The sequence below is a fragment of the Stegostoma tigrinum genome, chromosome 23 (genome assembly GCF_030684315.1).
Source record: "Stegostoma tigrinum isolate sSteTig4 chromosome 23, sSteTig4.hap1, whole genome shotgun sequence".
Taxonomy (NCBI): domain Eukaryota; kingdom Metazoa; phylum Chordata; class Chondrichthyes; order Orectolobiformes; family Stegostomatidae; genus Stegostoma; species Stegostoma tigrinum.
Window position 1 is genome coordinate 35375825 of NC_081376.1, and position 27017 is coordinate 35402841.

The 27017-nt window shown below is 40.2% G+C and overlaps 1 protein-coding gene across 1 annotated transcript in view; it reads right to left on the bottom strand.

Annotated features, from left to right (window-relative positions):
* Nucleotides 1-27017, bottom strand: part of LOC125462434 (brain-specific angiogenesis inhibitor 1-associated protein 2-like protein 1) — a 140792-nt gene that overhangs the window by 24128 nt on the left and 89647 nt on the right. The window contains exons 11-12 of the mRNA XM_059654066.1: nucleotides 23736-23804; nucleotides 2634-2808 (exon numbers count right to left, since the gene is read on the bottom strand). Coding sequence (XP_059510049.1) covers nucleotides 2634-2808; nucleotides 23736-23804 — 244 coding nt within the window. The remainder of the gene's footprint in view (nucleotides 1-2633; nucleotides 2809-23735; nucleotides 23805-27017) is intronic.

Sequence of the window (27017 nt, forward strand, 5' to 3'; positions counted from 1 at the left end):
CATACATGGTAATCAGCAAGAGCTTTCCTTGCCCATGTTTAGCCTAAAGCTATGAGGCTTACTGGAGTCAAGAGTCAACGTTGAAGATTCCCAGGGCAACTCGCTCCCAACTGTATGCCACTGTGCTGTCATTTCTGCTGGGTCTGTCATACCAGTGAGGCAAGATATATCCAGGGACGGTAATGGTGGCATCTGGGATAAAGTCACACTCATAGAATCATACAATATCAAACTACTGCTTGACTAGCCTGTGAGATAGCACTAGCCCCAGACGTTAGCCTCTGGAGTGTCAACAGGGCTGTTTCTGCCATTGTCTTTTCTGGCACCTTGTTTGATGCCACACAGGGTCCGTGCAGTTTAATTTCTTTGAGACTTTGTAGCAGTTGATACAACTGAGTGGTGTGCTAGGCCATTTCACACAGCAATTGAGAGTCAAATTACTGACAGTCTGGAATCACATGTAAGCCAGACCAGGTAAAAATAGCAGATTTCCTTCTGTGAGGGATATCAGTAAACCAGATGGGTTTTTCTAGCCCTCAGAAATGGTTTCATGGCCATCAGTAGATACTTAGTTCTCAATTTTTTAATAACTGAATTCATTTGATGTGGTGAGATTTGGAACCAAGTCCGGAGAACATTAGCTGAGTTTTTAAATTAATAGTCTAGTAACACTATCACTAGGCCATTGCCTTCCCCTAATTTTTGAGCCAGACAGAAATAAGTGATTGTTATAATTCATTACACATTCTTTAAACAGTTATCATTGCTTATTCACTATCAATCCCTTTAGTAAGTTTCCCCAATCCATTCTTGCCAATTTATGGCTTATCCTCTTAGTTCTCTTTATTAAAATGCAAGATCCTAACTTGACTCTCCACCTTGAATGATGAATTCTCTCATGTTACGGTCACTCTTCCCTAAGAAATCCCCTAAAACAAGAATAAATTAATAATTTCTCATTCCTTAGCACCCAATCTTGATTAGCCCATTCTCTGGTTGGTTCTGCAATATTTTGATTATGAAAAATATCACTCTAGGAAATCTCCTTCCACAATACCATTGCTCGTTTGGTTTTTCCAATCTATGCATTAAGTCCCCCAGGATTACAGTTGTATTCTTCCTGCATTTATCCGTGATTTCTTCTTCAATACCTTCTCTCAGGCATGCCCCAATGTTTTCTTCACCAGGACGTTTCCTATCTCCACCTAAACAGATTCCACATCGTGATTTTCTGAGCCAATATGCTTCCTCACTACTGCATTGATTTCCACCTTTATGAGCAACAGTACCCCACCTTCTTTCCCTTTGTGATCGTCTTGCTAAAGAACGACTACCCCTGGATGTCAGTTCCCATGCTGGTTACAGTGCAGTTGGGTCACTATAATCGCAACTAAATTATAATCATCTATATCTATTTGTACTTCTAATTCATCCACCTTCTGTGAATGCTCCACACCTTAACACACACACACAGTCTTTAGAATAATCTTTTTAACCTGGTTAGTCATCTTAGCCTCAGATTCCATTGTGCCCTCATATGTGCTTTTTTTAAAATCTGCCCTCCACTTTTACTTTTCATCTCTTGTTTCTATTTTTGTTTTTGTCCTCACATTCCTGCTTAGATTCCCATCCCCTTACCATTCTAGTTTCACCACCAACCCCCACTCTCTCTCTTTGCCCCTACCCTTTACTTTGCTAGTTTAAACTCTTCCCCCATTCTGCTCTAAAATTCCCCTGCCCCATCTCAAAAGTGCATTGGTCCTGGTCTTGCCCAGGTACAATCCTTTCTGCTTCTATCAGTCCCAATGTCCCAGAAATCTGAATCCCACCCTCCTATATCATATCATTTTTTAAAAAACCAAAGCTTGCAGAACGATAGTTCAAACTTTTTTTGTTGGAAACGTCTTTCCCAGATTCACAGATTTATTTGAAATTTTAAAAAACTGAATTTTTTTTCTCTAAGCCAATGGAAAGCCAATGTTGGGTCTTATGTACTTTTTGACACTGCTCCCAAAGATCAATTTCAACTTCATGTTGACTGCCATTTCAAATTAATATACACTAATCATCATTGATCACAAGAATGAACTTGTTTAAATACAAGCAAAAGTTATCTTTTACGACAAAAGTCACACTAACATGAAATATATTTATTGTCACCAAGTAGGAATAACCAATCAATCACTCTTCTTTAGAATCTTGAGAACTTAATCTTGAGAAGTGTTTATTTTAAAGCAAATATGTTGTATAATGCTGAGCAATTTTGTAATTTTACTTTGCAGCATTGCAAATAATACACTCATTAGTAAAAGTCAAATTCATAAGTGGTTAAATCTGAACTAATAGTCACCAATCTGCTCAATGTTAAAATGGTGAAATTTTGGTTAGTATGGAAACTACACTCACTTTCCTACAGAATAATTTGACTCACAGCCCTCCTAATGTAGATGGGAGAGTGATTGTTTTCAGCGTTGGGATTTCATGAGAAACTTAATTTGCTTTCATGTTGCTTGCACATGACATGCAACTTCAAAAAAAAATTCCAGTCCTAGAACTAAAAATTCAAAAACACACTTATAATCAAGGATATATCACAGAAAAGATACCAGGTTTGATCTTTGACGGGTACTTACTGAACTTGTATTGTCTGACTGGGTGATGATCCCTTTAGTTGGGGCACTACTGTAAGAGTGGAATGATACCTCCTTGTGATGTTTAACTGGGTCGGAGGCATAATCTGGAGGAGGTAGGACAACATTTGACCTGTCTGCAAGATTCAGGATGCTCATACTCCGTGCTGGCGCTGGGCTAAAGTGAAGATAATAAAACAAAAATGACAAAATGTGATTTCCATTATTAAAAGGTATATTGAAGAAAAAAATGAATAGAATATGTTACAATAAGTTATAATTTACTATCGACCTTATAGTCAGTTATGATATAATACATATATACACAAAACAAATTCCTATCAATTAACTGCAGATCATGTTTCCATCATTTTGCCAGCAGTTATTTTGAATTAGACTTAATGTTTTTAAATTTAACAGAATACATAAGCACAACTTGTAATGGCCATGTAACTTTTTAAGCGAATGATGCAATTAATAATTAATTATCTTTAGTACACATGCAAGGCTCCAGAGTAATTTCAATTAAAAAAATTAAGCCTGCTGTTTCTGTAACTTAAACTGCATTTTTCTCTGTTTCCCTTTAATTACTGACGCTTCACCTTGTTACAGTTATCATAAGGCACTGTAAAATGGGTCATTTGCTCAGATATAATGTAAAATGGGTCATTCATTTATGGATAAAAGTTATAAAAGTAAATCTGTGTATTTAAGTCTAGAAACTTAGAGAAATTATTTAAATTTCCAAGAAAGACACCAAGTCAGAGTAAATGAACCAGAGGAGGCCGTTATACTGCTTTTGCATGTGACTTTCAATTAGAGCTTTGTTGGCCTGATGTGCTATCAAATTAAAAAAGTTGTTTTTAAGTCAGATGAATTATCATGGAACAAAAGAAAAAAAATGAAACAAATGATTGACAGCTGTATAACTAAATGGATTCCTCAGAATCATACAGCACAGAAAGGCAACCATCCAGTGCAATGCATCTATTTTGGTGATCTATAGCAGCTATCCAATTAGTTCTTCTCAGCAGACCTATATTTTCTTTAAGTACACACACCAAGTTGCTTTTCAAAGTTCTTACTGAATCAATTTCCACCATTCAACACCAGTCTTCAGGGAACTGCATGGCACAAGCAGTTGTATGCTGGCCTTTTACCTCTGGGATAGATTGGATGAAAGTCTCTTTTGTCTGCAAGGGATGATTTAGGACAGGGTGTCTTTTTGTAACGGATGAAAAAAATTGTTTACACTCATGCAATGTTACATGATAGCATCTCATCCTTAATCTCGGAGCAATATCAGGATTTCACTCTATTTGGAATTGCTATACATGAGCCAGATTGCCTGTGCTGACAGTGACTATTAATACCTTCTCTCACCCTCGAGCAGAGAGAAAAACAATATCCAAAACATACAGAAACTGTCCCAAACTGTTGTGCACCATAAATTACACAAGTCTAGCACACAATGGTTTGTTTTCCTATAAAACCACTGTTTACAGAAAGAGATACAATGCTTGGACAGCATGTTCCTCAACTGCAGCAACAAATCTAAATAGCATAACACTAATCATCTCTTAATGGATCAGATTCCATAGTAGATAGAAAAGACAAGTTTTTACTGTCACACCAACGCCAGGCAAGGTTTCCCCCAATTCAATATGGTTCCAGATTAGATAGCCTAAACCTTTAAATTCCTGGATGAGAAGGCATTTACTGGTGCCTCTACTTTAGACAATTAGTCCCTTGGTAGGTTGCAACAGGCTAATTCATAAGTGATCTTGTGGATATCATTTTGCCAAACTCAAATTAACTGGTATTAAGAGTTATAGAAACATACAGCACTGAAAAGGCCCTTCCATCCATAGGTCAGCACAGAATGTACCTACAATAATCTACAATTTCCAGCACTAGTGTCACAACATTCAAGGTCATGGGTCAAATACTATCCACCATTATTTTTTTTAATATAGGTTGAGAGGTATCCCACCTCTACTCCCCTCCCAGGCAGTAAATTTCAGATTCTCATCACCTTCTGGGTGAAAACATGTTTTTCCTCAAAGCTCCTCTAAACTCACCCTTCACCTCAAAATTATGCCTTACTCCCTCATTAATCGACCCTTCCACTATGAGCAACAGCTGCTTTCTATCTGCCCTTACCATGCCCCACAATCTAGTACACCTCAATCAGGTTCCCCGCCTTCCCCCCACTCCCCCTCTGACAACACCCAGCTTTCTCTGCTCGAAAGAGAACTACCTATTCAGCCTGTCTTCATCGTTAAAATGCTCTAATCCAGGCAACATTTTGGTGAATCTACTCCTGTACCCACTCCAGTGCAGTCACATTGTTCCTATTGTGTGGCAGGAGCTAATTTAACCCAGCTTTCTTGAATTAACAAAAGAGTGAGTTTACTATTTGTTAAATACAAGAAACAAGAAAACAAAGAAAATAAACGGCAAGTCCAAAGAGAGAGCAGGAGAAAGCAAATGATATACAGATTAGTCTTTGAATTGTTTCAAAGAGCTGAAAGTTGAATGTTGTGGCTATTACAGTGTAGATCACTGGCAGCATTAATGTTGGGAGCTGAACAGTTTCATGATCCTTGGGTTTTGCAGATTCGTTGAGATTCTGTAATTCTATTTTCTTTCAACATGACTGAATTCCAGCATTCAGGGCAAATCCTTTTGTTGTTTTGTTTTTTTTTTGGAATGTCTGCTAGCCATCTTGAACTCTAGCACCCGGAGTGAAAAACAGTCACCCCTGTGTTTCAGGTAAAGACAACAGGATAGTTCTTCATCTATCCTTTACAGTATGAAAATGCTCAAACCCATACTGGTACACACAGGAATGTTCATTCCCATTAGCACAGTCCAGTAGAGTTAAAATGAGCATTTTGACACCCCACTCTGGAGCACTTTTCAAAAGGAAACATGCAAAACATGTCTGCAGTTTGGCACATAGCCTGCAGGGGATAGGTTGCTGTTGAAAAGGATGTGGTCAGCCCTTCATTATTTTTGTGTTCACAAGATCACAGTGCAGATCATCTGTTTTTGCTTCCGATCACTTTTAAAGGGCTGTTATTTTAAATTCCCTTTGCATTTGCAGGTCTTGCATTCCATGCAGCTACTTAATTTATACCTGCAACCATTTTTGCCTGCATCAGCCCCCTTTTAAAAAGGCACTTTGCAACTATAAGTTAAAGTGTTCACATATTCTGGAGCTCTGACCTGAGAGTTATGACAGCACAAAATAATACTAAGTATACAACACTTGTTCAACAGTCACTTCATGCAAATGCTATGCTCTGAAAACTCTAACAAGACAAAGTTTAGTCACTACTCACCTCATGGTATGACCAATGAGGAGCTGACTCCTCCCTTGATATCCCAAAGAGTCACCAATAACCAGATATTTAATTGGACCAAACACAAATATTTGACAACAGGTGTGTGTCTGAGGCTGGCAATTTAGTGGCAAGTAACTCACCTCGCAGGTTCCCACAGCCCGTCCACTATCTACAAGATATAAATCAGGCATGATGGAATACTCTCCATTTGTTTGATGCTTGCAGCTCAACAATATTTAAGAAAATTGACAGTGCAGGGTAGGGCAGCCAACACGACCGATAGTCTGCAAACTTCACCTTAAATACTCACTGCCTCCATCACCACTGCACTGTAATGAAAGTATAGTACGTGCTGTCTGCAATATGCAGCAACTTAACAAGGCTTCTGTGACAGAACCACCTGAACCTTCATCTTCTACTACGGAGAAGGGAAAGGTAGCAGACTTCTGGGAAGACCAACGCTGCTGCTTTCCCTCCAAGTCCATTACATGTCAGTTTGGAGATATATGCCTGTTCCTTCATTATTTCCAGATCAAAAGCCTGAAATTCATTATTTAAATGCACTGTGGAAGTTCTGTCACCACAGACTCCAGAACTTCAAGGCAACAGATCAGCATCACCTTCGGAAGAGCAATAAATATTGACCTTGCAATGACACCCAATGCAGTGAACAGAAATCCAACTGTGGTTTATGCCAATGCTTATGCTTCAGGTGAATCTTTTCTCTCTCACCCTTCATCTAATCCTTTTAACTGTTGTCTTCAAACTGGTAATTACCTATTTGTTCAAGACTGCCATCCATTTGATTTTTCAGATGACAGTAAATTGCAGGATAACATTTTAGAGTAATTCACACCGTTATCATAACTGTTCAAGCATATCACACCTGAACACACAACCCTAGTTCCCCACAAAATGTTAAACGTATTCTATTTGTCACCACCTACCATTCACGACAGAGCTTTCAAGATGGCCTTAAACTGTGGCTACATCTTTGTATCACCCAATGTCAGATAAAGAAAGCCAGTAGTTTCCATTTCTTATAATTTTTTTTCCATTGAATTATAGCTAACAGACAAGCAAAACCACAATTTTATTGACTAATGAAAATAAAGACAACAGAACAGACAAACCTATATCAGCCAAGATCCACTGAAATCAAGTTGGAAAAACAAGGGTTAAGACTTCCAAGTGCTCAAGAGAAGCATGCCCTTTAAATCAATGTCTTCATTAACTAGAATGAGTTGTATTTTCATCTGATGTCTGAGCGCTAGGGAGATTAAAACACAGGAAGCGTCCTTGACATGATTATTTGTACTAGGCCACCACATTCAAGCAGCGCCATTGTGATTTAATCTTTTTGGTTATAATTCAAAGATCCTAGTGTTGTTCAGCTATTGCAGACTGAAAAGTATTCATGCAAATAAGTTTTCCTCTGGACAGATACGACTGTTCCCAAAGGAAAGAAAAATTGGCCAGTGCATATCATTGCCAGCCATCTAGGGGAGAGAGGCTGGCAGATAAGAGAGACAGGGAGTGCTCATGGAATGGGGGGGGGGGGGGGGGGGGGGGGCGGTGGCTGTGTTTGAGGTGGTGAGCAGTGATAGCATGATGTGATGTAGGGTTGGAAGGCATAGAAACTGTATGGTAGAGTTGAGGGCAAGAGCGAGAAGGAATGGGGAGTTGGGGGAGACAGAGAGAGAGAGAGAGAGAGAGAGAGAGATAGAGATATAGAGAGAGAGAGAGAGAGAGAGAGAGAGAGAGAGAGAGACAGACAGACAGACAGACAGAGACAGCAAGTGAGAGAGCGAGAGATAAAGAGAGAGAGAGCACAAAAACCCTCCCTGACAAGGCAGCCAGCTTTCCACATTTGGCCAGCCCCTTTGTTTTCAAGTACCATAGGGAAAGGTCGTGAAACTGGTCACTAATCACATATTGACATATTTTATGAAAAGGGAATAGATATTGGCAGTATCCACATTTGTGCTTATTTTGATAAATAGTTTTGGAGGGTGTACAGGAGGTTTACCAGTAAAAGGAACTACGGAATTTGTTTTGTGGAAAGATAAAAAAACTGGAATAGCATTCCATGGAGTAGAGAAGAAGGGGGATTTGATAAAAGATTTTCAAAATGACGAAATAATTTGATGGAGTACCTGGAAAGAAATGGTTTTCATGAACTGAAAGTTTGATAATCAGAGAATTCTGATTTATGATAACTGGCAAAATATCTAGGAATTAAATGAGAAATGTTTTATACAGTGATTGTTATCCAGTGCATTCAATCTAAAAAGATTGCTAAAGCTGGTTCAGTAATAATACAGAAGGGATTTAGACTTTGACTTGAAAGGAGAAAGTTGTGGAGTGAGGGGCAAGTGTGGGACTAATTGGACAGCAATTTAATTGTACAAATTAACAGCCTTTTTTGTGTTGTACGATTCTATAATTGTGCTCAGAGATGTCAAAGAAATGTGTGTATGGAATTTACAGGGCACTCTGGTACCTGCATGTCACCTCCACCCCTGCTAAAAAGTAGTGTGTGGAGGGGAACCTATCCACGACACGCCAACTGCCCAGAGCAATGTAATGCTTGGAGCAGCAGTAATTTGCTTAAAAAGCCTGCTCTAACTCAGGAGGAAATTTCACTATTGTGAAATTCACCAGGTTCCTGAATCGCCACGTTCTCCCAATGGGGAGGCAATGGCCTAGTGGTATTATCACTGAACTGTTAATCCAGAGACCCAGATAATGTTCTGGGCACCTGGGTTTGAACTCCGCCTCAGCAGATGGTAGAATTTGAATTCAATAAAATATCTGGAATTAAGAATCTAATGATGACCATGAACCAATTGTCAGGAAAAACCCATCTGGTTCACTAATATCCTTTAGGGAAGGAAACTGCCATCCTTACTTGGTCTGGCCTACATGTGACTCCAGACCCACAGCAATGTGGTTGACTCATAACCACCCTCTGGGAAACTAGGGATGGGCAATGAATGCTGCCTAGCCAGCAACACCCACATCCCATCAACGAATAAAGGAAAAAAAAATCCAGTTCCAGGGGTATGGACTGTTGGTGAGAGGAAGGATGTCTCAGTATTTCCAGGGGACTTAGAATCATACAATCTCTACAGTGTGAAAGTAGGCCATTTGGCCAATCAACTCCATACTGACCCTCTGAAGAACATTCCACCCAGGCCCAACCCCCTACCCTATCCTATCCTTCTAACATTGCATGTCCCATGGCTAACCCACATAACCTGCACATGAGTGGGAAGGTGGGGGTTGCAAGATGGGGATGGACACTACAGGCAATTAACCTGGCCTAACCTGGACATCTTTGGACTGTGGGAGAAAACTGGAGCACCAGAAGAAAACCCACGGAGACATGGGGAGAACATGTAAACTCCACACGAACAGTTATCAGAGGGTGGAATTTAACCCAGGTTCCTGGTGCTGTGAGGCAGCAGTGAAAAGAACTGAGCCACCATGCCAACCTGAGTTCTTCCTTGACTTTGCCCAACACAAGTCTATGCAGCTAAATCTGCCTCCCCTCTACAACAGACAAGTTGTCTGACTCTTCTATTGTAGCCTGTAAATTTTGAGACAGCTTGGAGACAGATGGGTGATGGAAAGACTAGATATGCATTTATGAATCTTCCTCACTGCAGTGTAACTCAAAGTCTAGGCCATTGTAAACTATTTCTGTCCCTCACAACATTAAACTGAAGAATACACCATGATTAAGGTCACACATCTTATGCTTTCCTCATTTGTTGTCAGCAATCACTCATTAAAGAGGATGATTGTCCACCTAGGAATTTGTCATTGGTTACAGTTCCGTGGATCATTGCACGGCCAATGAGTTGATTCTAGAGAATCATCTCCATCCACACATTTGACAGGTTTCCAGGAGATGGGGTCCCTTGGCCTTGAGATCACTAGCGTTCCTTTTTCAGGTTACTTTTTTGTACTTCCTCTTGCTGATGGGTGTTCTAGAAGAATTGTGTCTTTTCATACAGGAGGTTCCCTCAAGTCAGTTTCTTTTCACTGAATGCCTCTGGATAAACACTTGTGCAGGACATTTTTTAACGTGGGAATGCTGCTGCACAGTAGCAGACAAAGTCCTTGACAAAAGGTAGATCCATTTCCAGTGGCAACGGAACCTCGAGGACTGTGGATGCTCGTACTGCTGCAGCCTTCATCCACCTTTGCAAGCATTGATATTATAAATCTTCCACCTGACTCACCACGGAGGACTTGTTCTGGATTGCGCATTGTCTGGTTCCTCCCCTCCAATCTTACCATCATGGCAGAACCTCATTTTAAACATGGGCGGTAACCACATTCCAGCTAGCTAAAACACGAAACAATCTAAATGTAGAGGTCACAAGTTTTAAAGGACTGTAAAAGTTTGTATAATCAAAAAGGAGCACAGCAAAGCAGGAATAATTTTAGTGTTTCAAATTTTTGTTTGAAAAAGCTGCGTGTATGCTTTAATACTCAAAAGTCTTTCTGAAAATTCAACATCGTTTACATTTAGTTCAAGTTTGCATCATCAAGTTAATTGGCCAAATTGTGTTGTAAAGATGTAATCAGATTTACTGGAAGGCACAATATAGGCAACACAATGAATTAGGTAATGTGTCTAAACTCTTTGCAATTGTTGTTTCAGAGATATTTCATTGAAAAAAAAACTTACAAATTAGTATTTGTCCAGAAAGTTGCTGATTGTGGCCAATGTACCAGTACCACTGAGAAAGTCCTCTCATTGAAACTGTGACAATTTCTCAACTATAGAGGAGCATACTTGCCCCAGGAGAGTCAATAAGAATACGCTAGATTGGTCTCTGGGATGAAAAGATTGTCCTATCGTGACAGATTTAGTAGAGTACGCTATATTTCCCAAGGGTTTAGATCCCCTTTCATTTTTTCCACATGTAACATGTAGGGCAGAATTTTCTACTCCCTGAAGAAGCTTGGCCAATGGCGCAGAAGTTGAGAACATATGATGAAAGAAATAAAAAAAACAAAATCATTCTTTATGTCGAGAAACAATTTCCTAATTTTTTCCTTAAGCTTTAAACACGACTTCAGAATTTCACTATTAAGTAGTGACTACCTTATTTTCATGCAATTGCAACTCATTAGCCCAACTCAGCTCATTTATATGCCATTTTAAGTCTCCTCACCCTCTTCAAGAGATTAGATAGCACCAGTTCAGAACATGAAAGAGCAGTATCTTGGCAGTTACAGCTCACTATTTATTTGCCCAGGCCTTCATTCAACTGTGTTCACCACAACATTCCTGCATGTTCCATGGACACTGTCCTCCTCTGCCCTTCATCAATGCAAGTCAGTAACAGTAAATTACCAGACTCACCACATCATGCTTGGCCTCAGTCCAATTTCACACCCCTTCTATTCTTTTGGAGTTCGCTTTGGAGCTCAGGGACACCCACAACTGGTACATTTCTGCCAGTGCGTTTTCCACGTTAAAGTACACATGCACATCTATGACATCTGCACAGAATGTCTCTTATGGTGCTTGGCTTCGTTTCTTAGCATTTACTCACTTTGCCTTATTTGAAGGCAACCATCCTCTGTGGCTTGCAGCTCTCTTTAGCATGCAGCCTTTTCAGTGCTACGTTACAAGGCTGTCAGCCTCTGTCGCTTGACGTGCTGGGAGTTTATATGGCAAGCACTTTGCATCTGCTTCAACAAAATAGCTGAAAGTCAAAGAAGTGCAGTTGTATGAGGTTCAAAGGGCGTTGCACATCAATAGCGGATAACGCCACAATCAGAGGTTATCTGTTTTCAATCTAATGGGTGGCTGTACTCGGTCACTTTGCCCTATTAGAGCCCAGGAATCCATGTCGTTGCAGTAAGGATTGGGCCATAGTTAGTCCTACAGGTCAAGTGTATCCAATTCAGAAATTACAGTTACATCATTTGAGGTGCTGTGTAGACATCAATTCGGGAGCTAGGGTTGTCCTCTCAAGACAATTCAGGAGGCTGGGGCATTAATGGTTGAGACCTTCTCAGGTGAAGCCCAAGGAGCTTGGGGAAAATGGGAAACAAACTTGTAGATGGGTTTCATTGGACAGGGTTGTTGAGGGAATGGTTACAGTGAAAGGAGGTAATTCATTATTAGAGATAATGGGAACTGCAGATGCTGGAGATTCCAAGACAATAAAATGTGAGGCTGGATGAACACAGCAGGCCAAGCAGCATCTCAGGAGCACAAAAGCTGACGTTTCGGGCCTAGGGTCCAGGCCCGAAACGTCAGCTTTTGTGCTCCTGAGATGCTGCTTGGCCTGCTGTGTTCATCCAGCCTCACATTTTATTCTCTAATTCATTACTACTCTGGCCTCCACATAAAAAGGACTTTTGGCCAACAAAGGCATGGCAATTCACAAAGCCATGCTCTGGGGCTAAACTAGGAACATTCAGTTATGTAAGCGGGGATGAAAGGAAATGAAAGAAACTGAAACATAATTAGGGACATGGGCAGCAACATAAAAAAGGAAATGAAAGATGGGATCATTGCTCTTCTCAGGTGAACCTGCAAGTCACTCAAAGACACAAAGCTGAAACTTCACTGTTGTCAACTCAAAGTCAACTATACAATAATGACAGAAAATGGCTGTCCCTGCAGAGTGGTGGAATAAATTGCTGCTTTTTCTTCAGGAGCAGAACAAAACTGATTGAATTTGAAGCAGTGCTAAAGGTAACCTGCATTAGTCATACACCTACTGATTCAATAATGCCCATCTAGTATCGAATTGCATTCATTGGCGGGTCATTCATGTACAAGAATGCACACAAGTGATGACCTTAAGCAATCATGGCCATTACACTGCTTCCACTAAATGCCTCCTTGTCATGTCAGATAAGCAAACGTAATCAGATAAGCGTTCTGAAGAAGGGTCCTGACCGAAAATGTCAACTTCCCTGCTCAACTGATGCTGCCTGGCCTGCTGTGTTTCTCCAGCGGCACACTGTGTTGTCTTTGCAAGGACATAATCCATTATATGCCCTTTTTTTGGTAGGGGGGTGTGTGGTTGGTGGGGAGAAGCTATTACAGGATCTTACAGCTAGCATTTCATTCCCCAGTGTAGCATGAACACTTGGTGCAACACATACTTGGATAGGGTTTCATAACAGCTTCTTATTGAAACTTGACCATGACTTCCTTGCAAAGCTTCAATGGCAGTACTAGGCAGAACATGAGATTACATGGTGATTGACATGATGGCTCAACAGTACCATTGCAAAATTAGTGATTTCTTTTTGACTTTACTCACGGATTTTCTGTTCATTTGACATGAACATTGCCATTGCCATGGGTGGTGGCCTTGAGGTGTTGCTTTAAATGCAATGACAATATTAAAGGGAGCAACTTCAATGCCAATAGCAGGTCCAACAGCAACAGTACCCTCCACTGGCTGCCATACAGTCTCCAGAAGCAGCTGCATCAAGTAAAGATTCCCCAAAGAGACAGAGGATAATGACATGACTCCGCATCTACAGACCTTCCTATCATTTTCTAGTTAGTGGAACCAGTGTAGACACTGAATAAGGATGTCCCAGGCCATTGTCATGAATTGTCATTTGCTGAAACAGGCCGTGCACTCAAAGACTGGCTGTCATCCAGTGATTGTCAACGTTAAAGCTGTTCAAAAGATTTGTGCCAATGACTTGTTTGAAGGAATACCTGGTTACCCGTGTGGGATCTTCAATAAATTTTTTACCCTAAATGGATCTAGGATATAACCAATGCCATTTTCTCCACATCACTGCTGAACATATTCATTCCCTTTAGAGTAGTCAGTCAATAACAGTGGGTTTCTCCATTAATAGAACATTGCTCAGGCACTGGGCTTGATAGACTGCAGCTATTTTGTACCCTACTATCAAACTGCAGAGTTTATCAACGAAAAAAGGCTTCTACTTCATCAATATTCAAAATTATGTTTCCATGGATGCCATATTTTAGAGGTCTGCATTAGATATCCCGGAAGGTGCTCAGGTGTATACTTTTGTTGTTAATTCATAGGATGTGGGCATCACTGGCTGACCAGCATATACCGTTGCCCTTGAGCAACCTTTCTGAACTGCATACCAGAGAGCTCTCAGATTCTTGGCTCCTTGTATTTGGTCCTGTAGTCTTTGAAGACTTGGATAGTTTTCTGAAAGCATTTGGTCTTCAAAGGCCCAGGCCTGATTAGAGAGTGTCCTGCTAAGATGCAGGTTCACTACTGTCAGCTGGAAGTCTTGACATCTCAGGTAGGAGTAGATGGCATCGCTCGAGCTTCCTGAGATGAAGCTTCTTGCGTGTGGCTCCTGCTCTATATGAATGTCTGCTGACACCACCTTGAGCCCTAGAGAGGAAGGGTCATGTGAATAAGGTTAAGGCCCTTGTCCCACTTCTACCTTGCCAAATGATGCTGAGCACCTAAGGATAGTGGTGTGCAGGTCTGTGCACATATCTGGCAGATACAGAATGCACTGGATCTGGTTCTCCATGGCACTATTCATGGAGATAGCCAGATGTAAGCATGCTGAAGCCAACATTGTGCTGCTAAGATGAGCAGATCCTCCTTTATTAAACTCAATTTACTGCCCGTTCCTGATGAACCAGACTGCTTTCCTTTGCCTCTGAGCATATTTATGGAATCATTAATGGTCAAGACATTGGAATCATCTTCTGCTGGGGGCTGAGCAGGTGCCTTATCTCTTGCAGTCCTCAATGTCCAAGACTGGGGTATTTATTCCTTAACCAGCTGGGGAGATTTCAGTGATGTGCTCATTAGATTGTGCTCAAGTCTAATCTAGAAAATTTACTTACCAAAGTGAAAGTCTGAACTAATGGAGGGTGCAGGGGAAACCCTTGCCAGTGAATCCTCAGTGTTCAGTGGTTTCCTCTTTAGAGATAGAGGTGGAGTTGAAGCTCTCAGGTCTTGGACAGGGAATTAGTTGTGCCAGAGGGAATAAAATCTTTTGCAGGTTATGAATGAGTTAGTGCTGGTGGTATTAGGACAACAGCACAGTTTACTGGGTTAGGGTCCATTGAGGTCACCTCATCCCCACATGAGGCAGTTGCACTTTTCTCTGGATAATTCTTCTCTGGCATGGTGGTCTCTTGGCCCTGCGTGGCCTCAGTGTGGATTTCCAATCTGGAGGTGTTTCTTCAAACTGCAATCCCACTATGGCTAAGCATTTTAAGACCGTAGTGTGTATGAACTTTCAGCTCTATTCTTTTTAGATAGGAGGTCTGCAATGTGTAAGTCTTAACCTTATTTCATGTGTTTTACATTATACTATAATTGCTGCACTGTTTAACTTTTAACTTTGTTTTTTCTTTCTGCCTTGTTGTTATGATTCTATACCTAGGTATTTGTACCTAAGATGGCTCCTAGGATGGCAACATTTATACATTTTTCACTGTACATTCATACTTCTGTACTTGAGTACATGTGACAATCAAATCAAATGAAATCAAATCAAGTATTTTCTCCTCTTATGCCATTATGCCCATTGATCCAGGTAGGGGACAATGCTTCCTGCAATGAGATAACAGGTATGATTGCATATGACAGAATTAGATAGAACAGCAGTTACTGATGATGCAGAAGGAAAGGTGAAAAGGTGAGGAGGTATCCCCAGTGAATACGTAGGAAGCACAGAAGGCATAATGGCGAGTAGTATGCCAGGAGTAGTTGGGAGATCAGTTGACTGGACATGTTGCACAGAATAGTGAGTATTGTCTATAATCCTTGGTGGACAAGGTGAGTTAAAATGAGTGGTAGTCCTCCAAGTGAGCACTGGCAGAGAGAAGATAGTGATGCTTCCTCCTGCAGAGTGCAGAAGATCATTAACCTTCTTTCTGCACTGCTGTGCGTCTAATTTTAGTCAGAATACAGCACTGACCCAAGATGCCATTTCAATCAAGACTGAATCAATCTGGCGGCTGATTTGCAGGATATAACCTGCCTTCCTTTCCATCATTTTACTCAGGCGCTTGTTGGGGGACTGGGGACTAACTTGCCTTTCTGGGCCATGTGCTTTATCATGCAGCGCCACAGAGTGAAGGGTAGTTCCTGGCTTGCAATAACCTAAGGTGGTACGGAAACTAAGCTTCAAATATGAGGCCAGTGGTGTGAACTCTGAAAAGTCCCAGCGCCAAGCTAGCACTTCTGGCTCTCCTACCACATGATTGCACAAGAACAGTGCTGTAGATCCCAGGCGCATAACTAATAAGACGAAGAGCAGAAGATTGTACAAAAAGTTGCTCTGAGACACGGAAAACAAGGTGCCATAAATCTAAGGCAAAAGTAGTTATAATTCCAGCTGGGGGAAAAAAAAAAATCAGCCTGTGTAATTCAGGGAGCATGGCCAGGTAGATGCTGAGTAATGTTTATGCTGGCTGAAAAGTCTAGAATACAGTGGGGATCAGCCTTTGAAATACAAGAAGAAATTTCTGCACTGTAACAGTTTGAATTTTTGGAAGTTTTTTTTTAAGTCACTGCTATGGATACTCAGTTGTTAAGTATGCTTAAGACAGAGGTGAATAGATTTTGCATTAATTACTTCAATAATACTTTTCAGTTTAGTAATTGTAACAGTCCAATTTGCTACACAGTGGCCAGAAGTGTGTATTTTAAAAGCTAGGTGAAAAGAAAATCTTGAAAATTGGACTGTTTTCAAGCTACTCCAACAATAAAATGAACATCTGACCTTCTCTTTGAAGTATTGGCAGGGAATCTTTTATATCCACCTAAGGGACTTCAGTTTCATGCCTCAGTGAAGGACAGCACCTCTGACAATGTAGCACTCTCATCAGTGCAGCACTAGATTGTCTGCTTTACATTTGTGTTCAAGCCCTAAAGTTGGATTTGAACTCTTAAGCTTGTGACTCATTAAAAATAGTAATGCCCATTGAGCCATTGCTGACAAAAGCTCTTGTTTTAAAATTCTCCGATGAATTGCTTATTTTATGTTGAAAGGTGCTGTACAAGTGCAATCTATTGTTAATGATGCTAGACCATACCATGATTAATTGTAGTGTCCTCCTTAAATGCAAATCTCTGAATGTGGCTTTATTATTTCAGGAATTGATTTAGCAATGAATTATAAGACAGGCACAATATACTTAATTAACTTACGTTAGCACCAACAACAGTTCTACATAGTGACAAGTGGGAAACTTTCAAAAGCATGATAACGATAGTTCAGAGGCAGTATGTTCCTGTTAGAGTGAAAGGTAAGACTGGCAAGATGAGGGAACAATGGATGAATAAAGACATTGAGGCTCTAGTCAAGAATTAAAAAGAATCATAGATATAGACAATTGGGATCAAATCAATGTCATGAACGTATAAAGAGTCCAGGGGCATTTTTAAGAGGGAAATCAGGAAGGCAAACAGAAGATAATCCAAAGAGATTCTACAGCACATTAAGAACAAAAGACCCACTGGAGACAGAGCAGGGCCCCTTAAAAGATCAACAAGGTTGTCTTTGTGTTGAACCTCAGGAAATGGGAGAGTTATTAAATGAATACTTCACATCAGCTTTTAACTGTGGAGAAAGAAATACAGGCTAAAGAACTCCGGGAAATAGATAATTGACGTTTGAAAAGAGTTCATATTACAGTTGAGGAAGTGCTAGAGGTCTTAGAAAGGCTACATGGATAAATCTCCAGGATCTGATCAAATATATCCCAGGATATTGTGCAAAGTTAGGGAGGAAATTGTGGGCACCCTAACAGAGACATTTGTATCATCTATAACCATGTGAGATGCCAGAGGACATGGTGGGGGTGGCTAATGTTGTGCCTTAATTTAAGAAAGGATGTAAGAAGCAGCCTGGAAAATACAGACCTGCAAGTTTGACATTGGTGGTGGCTAAGTTGTTGAAGGTGATTCTGAAAGATAGGATTTACACACATTTAGGGAGGCAAGGAATGAATAGAGATGGTCAGCATGGTTTTTGTCTGAGGGAAATCAGGTCTCACAAATTTGGTTGAGTTTTTTGGAGGAAGTAACCACCAAGAATGAGAAGGACAGAGTGGTAAATGTTGCTTACTTCGATTTTAGTAATCCCTTTGATAAGGTTCCATATGGTCAATCAATTAGTGAAGTTAGGTGACATGAGATTCGGGGTGAGCTTGCCAATTGGATACAAAATTGGCTTGATGGTAGGAGACAGAGGGTGGTTGTGGGGAGGGTTGTTATTTTGACTAGAGGCCTGTGACTAGTGGCATTCCACAGGGATCAGTTCTGGGTCCACTTTTGTCATTTATATAAACAATTTGGATGAGAATATAGGAGGCATCATTAGTAAGTTGTGGATAATACCAGAATTGGTGGTATAACGGAAATGAAGTAGGATTTCTAAGATTACAAAGAGATCTTGATAAATTGTTTCAATGGGCTAAGGAGTGGCAGATGATGTTTAATTTGGCTAAATGCAAGGTATTGCATTTTGGTAAAATAAACAGAGGCAGGACTTATACAACTAATGGTAGGGCCCTGTAGAACAGAGATGTGGGGTTCAGGTACATAATTCTTTGAAATTTGCGTCCTATATAGACAGGGTGGTCCAGAAGGCAGTTAACATTGCCTTCATTGCTCACATTTTTGAGTGTAGGAGTTGGAACCTCAGGTTGAGGTTGTGCAAGACATTGGTGAGGCCTCTTCTGGCGTACTGTGTGCAGTTCTGGTCATCCTGTTATTGAAAGTATATTATTAAATTGGACAGCACCCAGAAAAGATTTACCAGGATGTTGCCAGGAACAGAGGGTTAGATTTATAAAGTTAGGCTGGATAGGCTAGGACTTTTTTCAACCGGAGCTTAGGATGTTGAAGGGTGACCTTTTAAAAGGTTGATAAAATAATGAGTGGCAAAGATAAGATGAATCACAAGGGTCTTTTCCCTAAGGCAGGGCCATTCAAAACTTGAGGGCATGCTTTTATGGTGACAGATACTTTAAAAAGGACATGAGGGACAACTTTTTCTTTAAATACAGTGATGAGCGTGTGGAAAGAATTGCCAGAGGGTGTGGATGCCGGTAGAGTTACATTTAAGAAACAGTACACAAATGGGAAAGGTTAGGGGGCTAGTTTAACTTGAGAACATGGTAGGCGTGGACAAGTTGGACCGAAGGGTCTGATTCTGTGCTATATGACTCTATATTCATTACTGATACAATTAATCTGAATATTGCTGGTTTATACAAAGAGGGAATTTTGCAGATCATTTTTTAAATGTACAAGGATTGCATAATAACTGGTTAACAAATGTTTGAGATTTTGTATAACTAACAATCATCCCAAAATCAGGGAGAAACAGGAAGCACTGAATGATACCCTATGCATTTTGCCGTCAACCACAGTTCTATCACTGAAAGCAAACACGGAAGCGCTTGTGTGAGAGAGTGCATTGTATCAAATGGTGAAATATATCTTTGTCTGTTAAAGCAGCAAATATATTTGATATCAGAGAATTGTTGTTTTGGCAAAGGTCAAATAATGCTTACATCCTACTCAATCAAGTGAAATAAGTGACAGTTTCAGTCCCACCAGCTATGAGAATCAATCTTTGGTATGCATAATGAAATTGTTTAAACGTGAAGTTGTTGTACAATTTGACCTGTAGTACATGGGACAATTTTCAAAGGTGTTATCTTAGTTCGAATGCACTGCTCATTAGCCTTTCACATTCCACCAACTAATAAGCTAGGCACCATCTAAAATCTTGTCGCTAGTTTCCGAACTTTTACCATAATGCTGTTCCACCATTACCTTTAAGCAACACGGACTACCAGTTAATTCTTGTTCTTGCTTTCAAACCCATTCTTGGCTTTATCCCTCAATTTTCAAAAATCTCTTTAGGCAAAATAACTTCCAAGTTACCACATTCCTCAAATTTTGGTTTCTTAGTAAATATCCTCCACTTTAACTTCTCCACAATTGGTGGTCATGCCTGTTAATAGTATGTTCATTGTATTATCACTATTAAGGCATCAAGGTGGAGGCAAATTGATTAAATACCTCAAGAGGATATAAAAGACTTCCAACAGTATGCCTGAGATTTGCCACAACTGAAAACGGTAACCTTAATTTAATAAGTTTCCCTTGATTTTGTTTTAATGCAGTGCCATTTTAAAGGGTGATCATTTGTTTATTTTCTTTTATTAGTTAATTAATACTCAAATGCATATAGAGACACTTCTGAGACACTGGGTGTTAGTTAGGGAAGAGGCAGACACTTAAAATATGGCATTCTGTAATCAAACTAATAGTAATTAAAATACTAGCATATGGTTTCTGATTTCAACTCAATTCAGAAAGAATTAATAACCCCTCGCTAAATCATGGTCTTTCTAGGTGTTATTCCTAGAATGTGCTTTCTGCAAAAGCTCTGATCAAAATTTTGGTCACTGCCGAATTAGCTCCTCGAGTGTATTGGCGTCACACTTTTTTAATGACCCGTGAAGCGTCTTGGGATGTTTCATTACATTGAAGATGCTATGTAAATACAAATTGTTGTAACAATGCAATGTAATAACATACTTAGACTACACAAATTTGTTTTGAGTTTCCACAGTGAGATAATTTCAGAGAACCAATACAAAAACAACTGCACAAGCTGGAATGATTAGCTTCTTTGAATCCCCTCAAGTTATTCTCGATTCGTAACATCAATAATAGTCAGTCAGAGTTCAGCAGGTACAAGACTAGCACTCTATTTGATCTGGTAATTTACAGCCAACACCCATCATTACATTGGGTTGATGCTTTTGTAGTAATCCATGGTTTAAAAGCTTAGTTACTATTTTAACTTTGTAAAACTTTAAAGCTGCACAAAAACTGCACATCTGATATTCACAGCAGGCTGATCCTTCAATTCAACTGTTGCTGGAAAGGTCTCTCATCATATCATTTGAAACAAAATTCAACCTGTTGAGATCTACACTATTGGCACGAAAAACAAGACTTTAAATATTTTACTAAGATACAATTTCCTAATAAAATGCAAACCAGACATGTCTTGAATTATTTTCATTGGTGCCAAAGAACTGGATAATTCCAAAGCATAATCTGAGTCAATTTGGTAAGAAAGTTTTCAGAGATAACAATTTGGGACAAAATTGTTACTTGGACTAATGCAGGTTTCCTTGAGGTGGCAAACTGAAAACATCTACCAATATTCTGATTATTTACATTTATTATCCTTACAAAAGTAAGCACATCCCGTACTGATCGGCTACTCAACTGTAGACTGGGAACTGTGTTTCCTGGCTGATGCCTATTTTTATTTTGCTCAATCTCACCAAATTTATAGCACTGGATGTCATAACAGTTGACTATACCATGACCAAAATCATGACATTCAATGTCTAGGAATAAAACAGAAGGCCCACCACACTTGGGATGAATGGTTTATCTGCTGGAGACAGGTTTGCTGGATACATTTTCAAAGTTGTAGAATCAGAATGATAACATCAGGAAGATAGTTTAAGATTAGAGTAAACTACATAGTACCTTTCACAATGGTTTCCAACATTTGCTAAGTTTTAAAGGTATATTGTGTATTTGTCTTTTATGTTATCAGATGTGTTCCTTCTTTGTCCTGAATCTGGTGTTTCATTATTTGAAATTGTAGTCATGCTTAAAGATATTGAAATGTAAAACGTATCACTTTTGTGAAATGGAACTTGGAACAGCAACAGATCAAATTTAGTCAAAACAGGATTGCTGATTCAGAAGTAGACACTATTAAATTATTATGGGTCCACCAAAATGCGTTTTGAATAAATCTTAAACTTTATAATGTAAAATGCAAAAGAAAGATTGATCTAGGTTCCCCAGTTTCTAAGACCATGACCTGAAAATGTACGGGATTTGTTGTTACTCTTCACAAAATGTCTGGTGAAAGTTGCCAACAAATATCAAATATGAACTGACCAACACGCTATTACATAAATACTCTTCATTGAGAGCAGCCAATGTGACATCAGCCACCTTAAATTGTCTGCTCCACTCACCCATTGTAACCATCCTTCTGAATCTGTTGCATTTGTTCCCTCAGGTCTAACCTTCACCTTTATCAAACCTGACAATAAGGGTGGTGCAGTCATCATGTGGCAGAGGCTCTTAGACACGTCCTCCAATCTCCCACTTGATCACTACTTCTCCAGTTAAGCATCAGGCTGTAGCTTTCAAGACTGTCAGGGATCTGATCTCCTCTGAAGATTTCTTTTCCACATCTTCCCACTTCAGACCTCAATCCTACATAGCTCACTATTCCCTTCTTCCCAAAATCCACAAGCAGGACTGCTGCAGCAGGTCCATTTGTTTCAGCCTCTTCCTGCCTTACCAACTTATTTCTTCCAATCTATCCACTCTATCTTCACTTCCTTGTTCAGTTTCTTGCCTCTTCCATCGTGAGGCTTCTGCCCCTATATGTCAGTTCCACAATTTCTATTTTCTGGTTCTAGCTGACTCCTCTTCACTACGGATGTGCAATCCCTTTACAATTCCATTCCCTATCAGGCTGGTCTGAAGGCTCTGCTTCTTCCATGAGAACAGGCCTGCACAGCCCACACCCACCACCACCCTCATATGCTTGGTCAAGCTTGTTCTCACTTTGAGCACCTTTTCCTTTCATTCAACTCATTTTCTTCAAGTCAAAGGTGTGGCCATTGGTGCCCACATGGGTCGCAGCTATGCCTGTCTTTATGCATTTGTGAAACATTTCTGTTCAGGTATTGTTTAGGCCTCATCCACAACTCTTTCTCTGATACATGATATCTTGGTGCTGCTCCCTGCTCACATCTGGAATTGTAAAAATTAATGAGTTTTGCTTTCAACTTGCTTCCTTTAGCTGATCCATCTCAGACTCTACCCTTTTCTTCCTAGACTTTACCAGTGCTATTTCTGAAGATAAACTGTCCACTAATATTCATTAAAGCCCACCAGTGGCCTCTTCTTAACCTCCTTACTCCAAGGATTCCATTCCATTCTCCCTGTTTTCCTGCTGTATCTGTTCTAACAATGTCACTTTCTTTTGAACTTCCTCCAAAATGACCTCTTTCCTTAACTGAAGATTGTCCCCTACACTCCCATTCTGGTTGGTGGAGCCTTCAACTGACTCACTTCCGCCGTGACGTCTTCTCCTCCTTCCCAGGTGGACAAAGTTCCCCTTATCCTTTCTTAACACTCATTGCTCTTCACATTCAAAAGATCATTCTCTGCCAATTCTATCACCTCCAGCAGGATGCTAAACACATCTCTCTCCCTGCCACTGACAGCATTCCACAGGGACCATTCCCTCCATAACACTTTGATCCACTCTTCTGTTACTGCTAACAGTCCTCATGCCCCCAGTGCACCTTCCCATGCACTCACTGAAGATGTGACACTTGCCCATTCATCTCCTCCCTCCTCACCTTCCAGGTGAAGTTGCATTTTACTTTTACTTCTTTCAATCTAGTCCATTGCTTTAGCATGGCCAAATGCTGACTGGTTGATCACTTTGCAGAACACCTCTGCTTACTCTGCAAGAATGACCTTGACCTTCCAGCTACTTGTCATTTCAATTAACCATCTTGCTCTCATGCTAACATTTCTGTCTTGGATCTGCTGTAATGTTTCAATGAAGCACAACACAAGTTCGAGGAACAAATCAGCCATCTACCAACTGGCTAACCCACCTCCTTTAATACTACAGTTGCTGAAAGATACATTACCTGGGTGCAGATGACATGTCTGGACCTTGTTCCAATGGCCTAGTGTAAGATGTCGGAAACCAACCTCTCCTGTATAGGAAACAGGAATAAGAATAAAAGAAATAAAACTACAACATTCGTATTCCGCAGTGTTACTGACATGTTTGACATTACTCTGTACTGTTTAAAAATGTCTCCAGAAGAACTTGATGACATTATTCGCCATTTGACAACGGCAGTGTTGTCATTTAAATGCATGATGCAGCATTTCAAAGCAAAGCTGTTCTCTAAATCTCGCAAGTTAAAAAACTCATTTAAGTTCCAATATACTCAGATCAGGCCTGGCCTGCCCTATAGGCCATGGATTTACAGCTGGCTTACACGCTTTCTTGCCTATCCACTTTCATTCACAGTGTATCGCTAAGTTGCAATAACACTGTCCATTCAGGTACAATGATGTCACAATCATCTCGGTGGTTGCAAGCAACTCCAGTAAATATTTCTATTTATAATGATAACTCAGTTCATGTTCCAGTGGTCCCGATGGTCAAGAGAATACTAGGTTATTTTATACTTTACAATTGGGAAGCAAGGCCGTAATACTTATGAGGAGATGAAGGAGGTACGGAGCCATAGTGGCTGGAAAACTGAAATACAGGTAACAGGGGATCTGACAAAATACAAACACAACTTTGGGGTCAAGAAGATATATACTGGGGAGGATATCACTGGGAAAGTCATCGTGGCGGTGGGGTTGGGGGACAAATACCAAGGTGATGGTGGTACTAGACAAATTGTGCTAATGGAACTCGATCTGCATCCCCTTAGCTTGCCTTTTTCTGAGTTCTGGGAAAATGGCTGGCAGTCATTTAAAACTGTGCTTCTAGTTGGAGCACACAGCCTCCTTACAACAGTTAACATGATAGAACATAACCTGACATTTGTAGTGAGGAAAAATGCTAAAGTCCAGGGTAAAAGATTAATATCAGTGCACTTGGAAAACAATGACAGGATTGCAAAGTGCCAGCACGAACTTATGAAAAGGAAATCATGCTGGACAAACCTTCTGGAATTTTTCTAGGATCTAATTTGTAGAGTTAGAGTTAATGAGGTGGACCCAGTGGATGTGGTTTATTTGGCTTTTGATAAGGTCCCAACTAAGAGATTAGCATGTAAAATAGAAGTGGATGGGGATTGGGGATAATGCACTGAAAGGATAGAGAAGTAGCTGGCAGCACAAAACAAATGGTATAAAACACAGGTCTTTTACAAAGTAGCAGGCCGTGACTGGTGAGTACTGCAAGGTTCGGTGCTTGGAACCCAGCAATTCACAATATATTTTCATGATTTTTGACAGGGGCATTAAATTTAATATCTCCAAGCTTGCAGATAATACAAAGCTGAGCGAGTTGTAACCAGGAAACCGAGATGCTTCAGTATAATTTGGACAAGATGAGTGAATCAGCAAATGCATGGCAGATGAATTATAATGTGGATAAATGTGATGTTACCTACTTTGGCAGCAAAGACAGGAAGGCAGATTACCTAATAATAATAGATTGGGAAAGTGGGGTAAACATGAGGCCTGGGTATCCTCGTAAGCCAGGTCACTGAAAGTAAGCATGCTGGTGCAGGCAGCAAATGATACTTTGGCCTTCAGGGGATTTCAGTACAGCAGGAGGACTGGCTTGCTGAAATTATACAGAGCTTTGGTGAGACCATACCTGGAGTACTGTGATAACAAGGTGTACAGCTGGATGAACACAGCAGGCCAAGCAGCATCAGAGCAGCAGGAAGGCTGACGTTTCAGGCCTAGACCCTTCTTCAGAAATTGCATCGCCTGCTGTGTTCATCCAGCTCTACACCTGGTTATCTCAGATTCTCCAGCATCTGCAGTTCCTACTATCCCTGGAGTACTGTGTCTAGTTTTTGTCTCCTTAACGGACAAAAGGTGTTCTGGCTATGAAGGGAGTACAATAAAGGTTTGTTGGACTGATACACGGTGAGAAACTAGTTCTGTTAGGACTATATTTACAGGAGTTTAGAAGAATGAGAGGGGATCTCAGAAAACTATAAAATTCTCAGTGCTAGGCAGGAAAGATGTTCCCATCGACCAAAGAGTTCAGAACCTGGGGTCACAGTTTAAGAGATTTGGTAGGCCATTTAGGACTGGATCAAGGAGAAATTTCTTCACACAGTGTGGAGCCTGTGGAATTTTCTACCACAGAAAGCAGTTGAGGCCAAGAATGTTGCATGCTTAAAAGGAGTTAGATGTGGTTCTAGGGGCTAACGCAAAAGAGTAAAGAAAGTAAAACAGGATATGGTGTTGGATGATTAGCCATGATCTTACTGAATGGTGGAGCAGGCTCGAAGGTCTGATTTCTGCTTACTTCTGCTTGTATTTTCTATGTTTCTATGTAACTGACTTAAGTGGCTGAGTTACTTTTGTACCCCAAATGGTTTTTGTTAAAACAAGAAATAAGTGGTAGTGGTGCGGTGTCCAATTTCAGGCTTGAAAATTACATTCCCCACCCTGACACGCAAAGACACAGTCAATTCAGAACATAAAAATGCAATCATTTATATAAATACAATTAATGCAAAAGGTGGCAACAGAGCATACTGAATGGTGGTCAGTGAATTGCAAATTAACAATCCAGTAGTGAAATTTAAATAACTTTAGAAACCATAACTAAACAGCTGCTTGGCTTGATGCTATCCAAAACTTAAAGGCTAAGTTACCACTCAGCAAGTCACGGAATGCCAGTTTTAAAAACAATGTAAAATATAAAGATTATGTTTGGTATCCGGCATATTAGTTTGACAGCAGTACATTCAAACACCTGCATTATTATAATATGTGATTTTGAATAGTGCTTTACGAAAAATTCAATCTGTATTTTCCTTGTACCATCAATTCAGCTGACCCAATAGGGATTGCACATATACAGAAACACAAATCCAATATTTAACAAGTTAAAGTAGGAATAAAGGTACTGATCTTTAACATTATGTTCCTCCAATCAGCGTCAAAGTTTTTTGTTCGTAACTAGTGCAGTTTTCTATGATAAGTGATGTGATCTCTGGATCTGCATGAAGGAAATTGATTAATTGTTTTTGCGAGGTCAAATCCTCCCTAACCAACAGCACTATGGGAGTATCTTCATCAAACGGATTGGCTGTGGTTTAAGGCAGCAACGTACTATCTAGTCCTAAGGGCACTAGAGATGAGTAATAAATGCCAGCCTTGGAAACTAAACCAATATTCAAAGAATGAATAAACAAAAAAAACCTTTTAGTAGC